Below are 11,817 nucleotides of genomic sequence, written 5' to 3' on the forward strand. Positions count from 1 at the left end.
AGGGGGACACCGGACAGTGGGTGGGGGAGGGGCGGGCACCGGACAGTGGGTGGGGGAGGGGCGGGCACCGGACAGTGGGTGGGGGAGGGGCGGGACACCCGGACAGTGGGTGGGGGAGGGGCGGGCACCGGACAGTGGGTGGGGGAGGGGGACACCGGACAGTGGGTGGGGGAGGGGAGGGGCACCCGGACAGTGGGTGGGGGAGGGGCGGGGCACCCGGACAGTGGGTGGGGGAGGGGGACACCGGACAGTGGGTGGGGGAGGGGCGGGGCACCCGGACAGTGGGTGGGGGAGGGGCGGGGCACCGGACAGTGGGTGGGGGAGGGGAGGGGCACCCGGACAGTGGGTGGGGGAGGGGCGGGGCACCCGGACAGTGGGTGGGGGAGGGGCGGGACACCGGGCAGTGGGTGGGGGAGGGCAGAGGGCTGGGCTGTTCTGGCCCGTGGCCTTGGCCTTGGTGCTGGCGGGTCCCACCGCCAGGAGCACCCTCTCCCGGGTCCCTGTCCTGCCCCGGGGCAGCGCCCCCTCCTGTCCCTCTCCGTTCCCTGCACTGCCTCCTCCTTCCCCTGGAATCCTGCCAGCAGCTGCACGTCTTATCTTCTTTTTTTTTTTTTTTAATATATTTTATTGATTTTTTACAGAGAGAGAGAGGGATAGTTAGAAACATCTACCAGCTGCCTCCTGCACGCCCCCCACTGGGGATCAAGCCCGCAACCCAGGCCTGTGCCCTGACCGGGAATCGAACCCTGACCCCCTGCTTCGCGGGTCAATGCTCAGCCCCTGAGCCACGCCGGCCGGGCCGTTCACCCGCGTTAAAGTGGTGTGTTCACGGCTGGGCACCCATCGCCACCGCCAGCTTCAGGACATTTCCGTCACCCCAACAGGACAGCGGTCCCTCCGGCCATCGCTCCCAGCCCACATTCCTGCCCCCGAGCCCCTGGCGATCATTAACCCGCGTCTGGCCCGGGCTCGCCGCTCTGGGCGTTTCCGATCATCGGAATCGCACCCCGCGGGGCCTCCCCCAGCCCCTCCCTCAGCGCCACGCTGGCCTGGTCCGCCCCCACCAGCCCCTCGCTGACCGGCCCTTACTGCCTTCCACTCCTGTGCCTGTAGCACCATGTAAGCTTTTTTAAAATACATTTTTTATTGACTCCAGAGAGGAAGGGAGAGGGAGAGATAGAAACATCCATGATGAGAGAGAATCATGGATCGCTGCCTCCTGCACGCCCCCTACTGGGGGATCGAACCCACAACCCGGGCATGGGCCCTTGACCAGAATCGAACCCGGGACCCTTCCATCCGAAGGCCGGAACTCTGTCTGCTCTGTCCACTGAGCCACACCGGCTGGGGCCACAGTGTGAACTTTATGCACGATCCCCCTTCTTGCACATACATCACGTGGACGCATACACATTTGAACAAGTATTTTTTTAAATACATTTTATTGGCTTATTTTTTTTTTTACAGAGAGGAAGGGAGAAGGATAGAGAGTTAGAAACATGGATCAGCTGCCTCCTGCACACCTCCTACTGGGGATGTGCCCACAACCAAGGTACATGCCCTTGACCGGAATCGAACCTGGGACCTTTCAGTCCGCAGGCCGACGCTCTATCCACTGAGCCAAACCGGTCAGGGCTGCACAAGTATTTTTTTATTACGTGGAATAAGCGCCAAGATTCGACCATTGCTTGGTCGAAGGGCTGTGTGTTGGCAGTGGCAGTGGGGGGGGGGGCGGTCCAGGCACATGTCCCTCGGTCCAGACGGCGGCAGCCTGCCCCCCAGCGGCAGGCTGAGCGGAGATGCTGCGGGGCGTGTTGGCACTTAATGCCCCCGAACCACACACTTCAAACGGGTGCACTGGCCACTTGCCCGTTCTGTGTGTTCTACCTCAGCCACAAAGCGGGATTCTTCCCTGGCAGCAGGGGTGACGGAGACAGGAGAGTGAATGCATGGGGCAGGCCGTCCTCGGGCTGGAGCAGAGCCGCGGGGAAAGCTGCTGGGGGGGGGGGGGGCGGGCAGGGGGCGGGCAGTGAGGGTCCCGGCCCCTGCAGCGCGGGCCTCTGTCCATCACGTTGGTGCCGGGAGAGGTTGGTGCCGGGAGAGGCGCCTGTGCAAACCGGGAGGAGAGGCCGGTCCTCTGTCTGCAGGTTCCTCCGGCGCCCTCTGCTGGCGGATATTGGCATTGCGCCGGCGGGCGAAGGAGAAATGTTTGCAGGGAGATGGGGGGGCGGGAGGGGGGGTGGGGAGGAGGGAGGGGGTGTCAGCCCCAGTGTCTCAGCACCGGACAGCGGAGAGGGGTCCGGAGCCCAGAGCCAGGGCGGAGAACGGGCCTGGGGCGCTTGGTAGAACCCAAGGCAACATAACACAAGAGGGGGTTCTAGCACCATCATCATCACCATCACTTCCGGTCTGACTTGCCTGGAGCCCCCCAGCATCCACGCCCGGGAACTGGGTCCCTGATGAGGGCTCTTCCTCCTGCGTGTCATTGGTGGCCCCCTCCCCCCCGAAATCTGGGGGTTACTCCCAAGAAGGGGCAGTAAAAAGAGCTGAGATTTTTTTTAAGTCGATGCCTGGATTCAATGCCAGCCCCTCCGCGTATTAGCGAGTCCTTCAGCCCTAATACACAAGCCCCAGAGCCTAAGACGCTGGGCCCCACAGACGTTTATGCCTCATCCTGCACACGCCAGCCAGTGCGGGACACAGGGAGAGAGGGGTGTGTGTGTGTGTGTGTGTGTGTGTGTGTGCATTGGGGGGGGGGGGTAACCCAGTGGCCTGGCTCCTTCGGGCTGTGGCTCTGCCATCCTTGGGAGCCTCAGTTTCCACTGGTATCTCTGCCTGCAGCCAGCAGCCAGGGAGGGAAGGAGAGCGACAGAGAGAGAGAGAGAGAGAGAGAGAGAGAGAGAGAGAGAGAGTCACGTGGCAGGGTTTTTATGGGCCAGGCCTGGAACCGGCCGCACACCACGGCCACCTGCACGTCTGTCCTTGGCTGGAGCTCGGTCACGTGGCCTCGCACAGCTGCCGGGAGCCGCGTGGTCCCGTCCCCGTCCCCGCAGGAAAGCGGAACGGGGTTGGATGGAGGGCTGGCCGGCCCCGCCACCCGGGCTGGCGACCTTATTTCTGTGAGCTGCTTCCAGCTCTGCAAGTAAAGACAGCCAACAACACAGACGGATGGGCAAGAACAGGCCAGAGACAAGGAGCCAGGGGTCAGACGGCTGGGCCTCAGAGGGAGGGCGGGGATAAAAGGGAGAGATCGATCAGAGGACTTGTGTGCACACATACGAGCCTAACCAGGGGTCCAGGACAATGGGGCGTTTGGGGGAATGGGGGTTGAGGACAAATATGGGATACCTTCATCAATAAAGAAATTTAAAAAAAAGTAGACAGCCTGGTCCCCGCTGGCCGTGAGGAAAAGCCCGGAGCCACGTGCAGTCCAGGCGGCCGTGCCAAACCCCGTCCCCTCCCCCTGGTCCCCACCCGTCCCCGCCTCCCACTCACCCGCCCCTCGCTCCCCGCCAGGCACCAACTGGATGATCGAGATCCTCAGCCTGATCCTGAAGGACGGGGACCCCGCCTGGGTCCGCTCGGTGCCCATCTGGAAGCGGGCGCCCTGGTGCGAGACCATCATGGGCGCCTTCAGCCTCTCGGACCAGTCCAGCCCCCGCCTCATGAGCTCCCACCTGCCCGTCCAGCTCTTCACAAAGGCCTTCTTCAACTCCAAGGCCAAGGTGCGGGCCGGGGAGGGGAGGGGGCCGGGGGGGGGGCAGGGGGCACAGCTAACTGGTGAGGTTGGCACCTAGGTATCGAGCATCTACTGCGTCCTGGCCTGACCTAGAACAGCAGTAAAATAATAATAATAGTAATAATAATAATAACAACAACAAATGTGAGTCCACATTCTAAAGGGCAGAGAACAGATGGACGGAAAAGGGGAAATCGTGAATAGGTCCAAGGTGGGAAATTAACGTCGCGGAGCAGAGGGTGAGGGTGAGGGTGAGGGTGAGGGTGAGGGTTAGGGTTAGGGTGAGGGTGAGGGTGAGGGTTAGGGTGAGGGTTAGGGTGAGGGTTAGGGTTAGGGTGAGAGTGAGGGTGAGGGTGAGGGTGAGTGTGATGGTTAGGGTTAGGGTTAGGGTTAGGGTTAGGGTTAGGGTGAGGGTGAGGGTGAGAGTTAGGGTGAGGGTGAGGGTTAGGGTGAGGATGAGGGTTAGGGTTAGGGTGAGAGTTAGGGAGGGGGTTGCCCAGTGAGAATGGCCCTTCTGAATAAAGGCCCCGGGGGTGAAGGGAGAAGGCAGGGGGGGAGTCGGTGCAAAGGCCCTCTGGTGGGAGGGATGTGTCTGCAGACCCGCAGGAAGGCCTGTGTGGCCGGTACCAAGTGAGCGAGGGCGGGGAGGAGTGGAAATGAGGTCAGGGAGGCAACCGGGCCAAAATGGGCAAAAATGCGCGGTTGTGGGGCCGCCTTGGCTGTGGCTGCCCGTGAGCGAGGCCAGAGCCCGGGAGGCTGAGCCAGGAGCGCCCGGACTTCGGTGTTCGCCGGCGCCCTCTGGCGGCGAGGCGGGGAACGGCCCGCCGCAGAGGGAAACTTCGGTGTTCCCCGGCGCCCTCTGGCGGCGAGGTGGGGAACGGCCCGCCGCGGAGGGAGTCCAGGGGGAGGTGCCGGGGGGCAGCGGGGCGGCGGCCGGGCGGTGGAGCCAAAAGGCTGTTTCTAAGGTGGAACCGGGCCGCTGTGCTGACAGGCTGGAGGTGGGTGTGAGGGAACCAGGAGCCAGGGCGTCTCGGGGCGTTCAGCTTCAGGAGGGGGGAAGATGGGGCTGTCATTAGCTGAGATGGGGGCAGGGAGGGGGGGGGCGAGGATGTGGGGGCTCTGCTGGGGCCCTTCGCCGTCCAGGGGGAGGCTGCCAGCGGGCAGTGATGGATCTGGGTTTGACAGGAGAGATCTGGGCCGGACACAGATATTTACAATTTGTAGAAAATGTAGGTAGGTAAGTAGATGATTGATAGATAGACGAATAATGCGGATAGAGGCAAGATGGGGACTGCCATCCGGGAGTCCCCAAGACCCCCCTCAGGCTCCCCTGGTTCACCATAGCAGTGGTCGTCAAACTGCGGCTCGCGAGCCACATGTTGTAGCTCTGTGGACTAATGAGTTTGCCGACCACTGCTAGACTGTTACCGTGTAGTTGGAAGCTGTGAGGAGTTGTGGCATATTGTGTGCAAAGGGGTAAAGGGTAGCATATGACGGTGGTCGGCAAACTCATTAGGCAGCCAGAGCGGCAAACCGCTGCTTGAGAGCCGCATGTGGCTGGCGAGCCGCAGTTTGCCGGCCACTGCACTAGAGGGACTCAGAGGCTGGCACGGCTGGTGGACGCACAGTCCCTGTCAGCCTGTGAGAGGGGGGAGGCGCGTGGGGCGGGCAGAGACGGGGCGCGCAGAGACGGGGCGGGCAGAGACGGGGCGCGCAGAGACGGGGCGCGCAGAGACGGGGCGCGCAGAGACGGGGCGGGCAGAGACGGGGCGGGCAGAGAAGGGGCGGGCAGAGACGGGGCGGGCAGAGACGGGGCGGGCAGAGAAGGGGCGGGCAGAGACGGGGCGCGCAGAGACGGGGCGGGCAGAGACGGGGCGGGCAGAGACGGGGCGGGCAGAGACGGGGCGCGCAGAGACGGGGCGGGCAGCGACGGGGCGCGCAGAGACGGGGCGCGCAGAGAAGGGGCGCGCAGAGACGGGACGGGCAGAGACGGGGCACCAGCTTCCGGGGCCTCTCCTGGGGACCAGCATGCACAGCCCTCAGCCCCTTCGTGTAGATATGTGACAGCATGCTCCCACGGATGCTCACCTGAGCCACTGTGCCAGGGTTTTCTTGTTGTTGTTGTTATTGGTTTTTTTAAAAATAGATTTTTAGCCGGGACTGGTTTGGCTCAATGGATAGAGCGTCGGCTTGGGGACTGAGGGGTCCCGGGTTCGGTTCCGGTCAAGGGCATGTACCTTGGTTGCGGGCACATCCCCAGTAGGGGGTGTGCAAGAGGCAGCTGATCGATGACTCTCTCTCATCGATGTTTCTAGCTCTCTATCTCTCTCCCTTCCTCTCTCTACAAAAATCAATAAAATATATTTAAAAAAATAAATAAATAAAAATAAATAAAAATAAAAATAGATTTTTATTGATTTCAGAGAGGTAGGCAGAGGAAGAGAGATAGGAACGCTAATCATGAGAGAGAATCACCTATCGGCTGCCTCCTGCACGTCCCACCCTGGGGATCGAGCCCGCCACGGGGGCATGTGTCCTGACTGGGAATCGGACTGTGACCTCCTGGTTCGTAGGTCGATGCTCACCCACCGGGCCACGCCGGCCGGGCAGGGCTTTTGTTGGAGGTTGGTCACCTACACGGGGCTGACCACCACGTGGCTGACCTTGGTCTTGGGAAAGGAGACAGTTGACAGGGAAGATCGTGTCTGGTGGGACTGGAGGGGGGATGCTGATCCTATAAAATAAAACCCTAACGTGCAAACCGACCGATCAAAGGAACGACCGGTCGCTATGACGCGCACTGACCACCGGGGGCAGACACGCAGCCAGAAGCCCGGCTCACGGCTGGTGGCGGGAGCCTCTCCTGCCTCTGCAGCAGCACTAAGGACCCCTCTGGGGACGTCTGCCTGCTAGCGGGTGCAGGCCGGGCTGAGGGACACCCCCAATGCCATGTACCAGGCCTCTAGTGGAACATAAACCTGGTAAACAGATTGGAGTCAGGCCCGTGGCTGGGACTCTGTCCTGGGGCGCTGGGAGGGTAAACCCGGAGGGCAGGGGCCTCGCTGGGTGTGTGGAGGCCGGGAGGCCAGCGAGGAGGCGGGGGAGGGGGCGGAGGTCCAGGCGGGAAGGATGAGGCTGGGGCCTCGGCCGTGGGGCAGGAAGGAGGGGCAGCGTCCCTTCGCTTTGGTCCACACCCTCACCCCGATCTCCCCCACCCCGAACTCCCTGCCTTTCTCCTCCACTCTGCTCCCTGGAGCCAGCCGGTCCTCCCTCCCGACCCAGAATCAGCCCCCCTCCTCCCAGCGTGCGGCGGGAGAGCTGCGGGGCAGGGGGGGGGCTCAGCACGGCCTCGGGCCGGGGGCCGGGGGCGGGGCCGGGGGCCGGGCCAGGGGGCTGGGGGCCGGGGGCCGGGGGAGGGGCTCAGCACGGCCTCGGGGGCGGGGGGGGGGCCGGGGGCGGGGCCGGGGGCGGGGGCGGGGCCCGGGGCGGCCGTGACGGCACCTGCTCCCCCCCCAGGTGATCTACATGGGCCGGAACCCCCGGGACGTGGCCGTGTCGCTCTACCATTACTCCAAGATCGCGGGGCAGCTGAAGGACCCCGGCACGCCCGACCAGTTCCTGCAGAACTTCCTCAAAGGCGAAGGTGAGCACGGGAGGGGGGTGGGCCCGGGCCCCGGTGGGAGGAGGGTAGGGCGCGGGGGGGGGGGGGGGGGGGCAGTGAGAGAGACAGAGGAACGGAGCATGAGAGAGACAGGGAGCAAGGGGATAGGAGACCCGGAGAGAACCAAAGGCGCCGGCAGATGCAGGAGCAGCAGGGAGAGAGCCAGAGAGCCCGAGGGCCAGAGACAGAGAGGGGGACAGAGACACATGCAGAGAGACACATGCAGACAGACAGAGACAGAGAGACAGAGAGGGGGATAGAGAGACACATGCAGACAGAGAGAGAGAGGGGGACAGAGACATGCAGACAGAGAGACAGAGGGGGGGACAGAGAGACAGAGATGGAGGGACATGGGGCACCAGGGGATGTGGGGGGGGGGGGCTTCCAGCTCCGAGGGGCCAGGCCTGGGCCGCGTGGGGCCAGTCAGGCACTGGGAGCGGCCGCGGAGGCCCACTGCCCGGCCCTCACCCCTCCGCCCCTCTGCCCGCAGTGCAGTTCGGCTCCTGGTTCGACCACATTAAAGGCTGGATTCGGATGCAGGGCAAAGAGAACTTCCTGTTCATCACCTACGAGGAGCTGCAGGAGGTGATCCCCCCGCCCCCCATCCCTCTCTCCCCCTCCCCCGCCGTCCCGCACCCCACCTGGCCCAGCACCCCCGCTCCTCCCCTCCTCTCGCCCCCCACCCCCTCCCGAAGACCGCCTCCACTGTGGACGCACCAGGTACTGGGCGACAGCGTGAACAGAACCGGTCCCTGAGGCCGGAGCATGAGAGGGACCAGGGACAGAGAGATACAACAGGGGTGAGGGGCCGAAACCGGTGTGGCTCAGTGGACAGAGCATCAGCCTGCGGACTGAAGGGTCCGGGTTCAATTCCGGTCAAGGGCATGTACCTTGGTTGCGGGCACATCCCCAGTGGGGGGTGTGCAAGAGGCAGCTGGTCGATGTTTCTCTCTCATCGACGTTTCTAACTCTGTCCCTCTCAATTCTTCTCTGTGTAAAATCAATAAAATATATTTAAAAAAAAAAAAAAAGAGAGAGAGAGAGAGAGAGAGAGAGAGAGAGAGAGAGCATGAGAGGGAGAGGGAGACACTGGGAGAGAGAAACAGTGATGTGAGAGAGACACGTCGATTAGGTTGCCTCCTGCACGTGCCCTAACCAGGGACGGAGCCTGCAACCCAGGTACATGCCCTTGACCGGAATCAAACCCGGGACCCTCCAGCGGCTCTGCCCACTGAGCCACACCGGCGAGGGCTGTCCCGTTTTAGCGGAGGAAATGGGGCTGATGAGCCTGAGGGAGTCAGGAGCCCGTCCGGGCGCAGGGCTCCTCCTTGTAGCTCTGTCTCCTCCGGGGAATTGCTGTTGATGGAAAGATTCCCTCCCACCACCCCCCTCCCCCCAGAAGATTCCGGCACAGCCCCTCCCCCTCCCACCCATCCCGCTCTACTCTCCAAACCCAGAACTGGGCCACGCAGGAACGGCCAGTGTGCTCGGCGTTCTGGGACGAGTGTGTGGTTCAGGAGGATAACAGGGTGGGCGGTTACGAAACCAGGATGACCTGGAAAGCCGGGGCGGGGGCTGGCGGGGGGCTGGCGGCCGGGTGCAGGCCGAGGAAGGCAGCCACAGGAGGAGGACTGCGGGCTGGGGGACCCGGACCCCAGCGCCTCCCTGGCCGTGAGGCCTGGGCACGGGGCTCCCGCTCTGGGCCTCCGGGGGCCGGTCCCGGACCCTTACTCCTCCCGCAAGGCCCTGGGCAGGACGGGCCAGACGGCCTGCTGGGCGTGGGCCGGGGCGTGTACACAGCGGGCGCTCCATCCGGTGACCTGAGCCGTTAGTCACAGGGAGAGAGACGAACTCTGCACCGGAGGGGGAAGGTCTGCCAGGGGGCGGGGGGCGCAGGGAGGGAAGTGCAGGGGGCGGTGAGTCCCAGGAGGAGGGGCGGGGAGCACCTGACCTTGGAGGTTGGGCCGGGGGACGGGAACTGTCTCGGAGCCTCAGGAGCAGGCTCCGGCCTGGTGTGGGGACGGGAGGCAGGGAGAGGCCCGGACAAGCGTCCACAGGAGAGAATCGGGCCTGACCAGTGCCCGGGCTATGGGGACCCAGAGGGGATGTGGCAGAGAGAGTCCAGGCAGAGGGAAGGGGCTGATGGCGGACAGGACAGGGGTGTGCGATGTTCCCAGCTCTCTAGACCTCTCCCTTCCTCTCTGATTTGAACCTGGGACCCTTTGGTCTGTGGGCCGATGCTCTAACCACTGAACAACACCGGCTAGGGGCATGGGAGTCTGTTTAAACATTCCAATGCTGCGTTAGAGCCCTAGCCAGGGGTGTGGGCGGGAAGGGGAGCAGCGGGGAGGCCCGGCTAGGAGTGCGGCCGGCCCTGTGACCAGGTGAATCTGGGGCTGTTCTGGGCTGGGGCCCTGGGGGAGGAGCAGGCTTGGGGCACAGACCGGCTGACGCCCCGTTTCTAACCTGGAGGAGGAGGATTCTACATAAGGTGCTGGACTGCCCCCTGCCCCGTGCGGTGACCTCTGACCCAGCCTCACCCCTGCCCTCCTACCCACAGCACCCGCCCAAATCCCAAACTGCAGAACCCCTCAGAGGCCAGTGCCCAGCCCCTTGGAGGTGGGGAAACTGAGGCAGAGACAAGTCTGGGTTGAGACTCTGACATCCAAATTCTGGGTCTGGTGTTCCTTCCTTGCCTGGGTCCCCTCCTTTCGCTGTCCCCCTTCCCCACCCCCCCGTCCCGCCTTCCCCCCTGCCCCCTCTTACGCTGACCCCTCTGCGCCCCAGGACCTCCCCGGCGCGGTGCAGCGCGTGTGCCGGTTCCTGGGCCGGCAGCTGGGCGAGGAGGCGCTGGGCTCGGTCGTGGCGCACTCGGCCTTCAACGCCATGAAGGCCAACACCATGTCCAACTTCTCGCTGCTGCCGCCCAGCCTGCTGGACCAGCGCCGCGGCGCCTTCCTGCGGAAAGGTACGGACCCCTCGCATTCCCCCGCCTCTCTGGGCCGGTTTCCCCGGTAACCCGGGGCCTCCCCCCAGAACGCCTTCACTGCGGCCCGTGGGCCCGGGGTGGACCCCCCACACAGGCTCAGCTCGGGGGACACAGCAGGTGCCCGGCACCCCGGGTCTCCCCGAGCCCCCTCATCTCCTCCTCCCCCCAAGCTGTATATGGGAACAAAAGGCCACAGCCAGCTTCGCACCACGGGAGGCTATTAGTTATTTATTTGTTTTTGTTGTTAATCCTCACTGGAGCATATCTTTCCATTATTTTTAAATAGTTACCGGTATCATTTATTTATTTTTATTTTTCAAATATATTTGTATTGATTTCAGAGAGGAAGGGAGATGATAAACATCAGTGATGAGAATCATTGATCGGCTGCCTCCCGCACGCCCCCTACTGGGGATCGAGCCCGCACCAGGCTGATGCTCTACCCACTGAGCCAAACCGGTTTCGGCTAGATAGATTTTTTTAAAAATAATAATAATCAATGGAAAAAATATCCTCGGATGAGGATTAGTAATAACAACAACATAAAAAAAATCAACCTTCCCTCGGGTGAGGATTTAAAAAAAGAAAGGAAGGAACTTGAGGCTGGGAGCTGGATCCCTTGCGGCTCCGAGGCTGTGGTAAACCTCGGGCCCGGGCGCGGCGCTGAGTGCGGGGAGCAGCCCGGGCCCGCAGTGGCGGGGGCAGAGCCCGGGCCGCAGACGCCCTGCGGGGGCTGCCTGCTCGGTGCCAGGCCGCAGAGGGAGCGCCCGGGGCTGGGCGCGGTGTGCAGATCGCCAGATGGGGTGGGGCTTGGGGTGGTCTGGGCAGAGACTTAAGGGGTTCGGGGTGAAGTGGCGGAAGGTCAGAGGTCTGCTGGCGGGGTGAGCAGAGCAGGGGGGACCCCAAAAGGGAGGAGGCAAGAACGGTGCCCGGGTCGGCCAGGTCCAGGCGGCCGGGGTGAGTCAGCAACCAAGGGAGGGGGCGGGGCGGCGTGGAGAGGGGGCGGGACCAGTGGGTGGGCGGGGCTTCCGCCCTAGGGAACCGCATGCGCAGAGGAGGTGGGGCAGGGGACGCTGGGATGTCGGGGCGACGCTGCGGACGCTGCTCACCTCGCGCGCCCTTCCTCCCCGCAGGGGTCTGCGGAGACTGGAAGAACCACTTCACGGTGGCGCAGAGCGAAGCCTTCGACCGCGTCTACCGCGAGCAGATGAGGGGGATGCCGACCTTCCCCTGGGACGAGGACCCCGAGGATGCCAGCCCGGACCCCGCCCCCAGCCCCGAACCCAGCCCCAGCCCTAATCAGGCCTCCGAGCACCCGCATCCGTGACCCCGAGAATAAACGCATCGCTCCTGCCCCGGTTCCTCCATGTGCGATGGCGGTGGCATGCCACGGGCGGGCGGCAGGGGGCGCGCGAGGCCGGGTGGGGA

At 63.8% G+C, this 11,817-nt stretch overlaps 1 protein-coding gene across 1 annotated transcript in view; it reads left to right on the top strand.

The window, feature by feature from the left end:
• The window catches only part of SULT2B1 (sulfotransferase family 2B member 1), a 34,675-nt gene extending 22,933 nt beyond the window's left edge, over window positions 1-11,742 (top strand). Inside the window, exons 3-7 of the mRNA XM_084906181.1 lie at window positions 3,517-3,725; window positions 7,256-7,382; window positions 7,891-7,985; window positions 10,188-10,368; window positions 11,523-11,742. Coding sequence (XP_084762307.1) covers window positions 3,517-3,725; window positions 7,256-7,382; window positions 7,891-7,985; window positions 10,188-10,368; window positions 11,523-11,716 — 806 coding nt within the window. The 3' untranslated portion in view covers window positions 11,717-11,742. The remainder of the gene's footprint in view (window positions 1-3,516; window positions 3,726-7,255; window positions 7,383-7,890; window positions 7,986-10,187; window positions 10,369-11,522) is intronic.
• Window positions 11,743-11,817: the final 75 nt, after the last annotated feature.

This window comes from Pipistrellus hanaki (genome assembly GCF_964339955.1).
Source record: "Pipistrellus hanaki genome assembly, chromosome: 15".
Classification (NCBI taxonomy): Eukaryota; Metazoa; Chordata; class Mammalia; order Chiroptera; family Vespertilionidae; genus Pipistrellus; species Pipistrellus hanaki.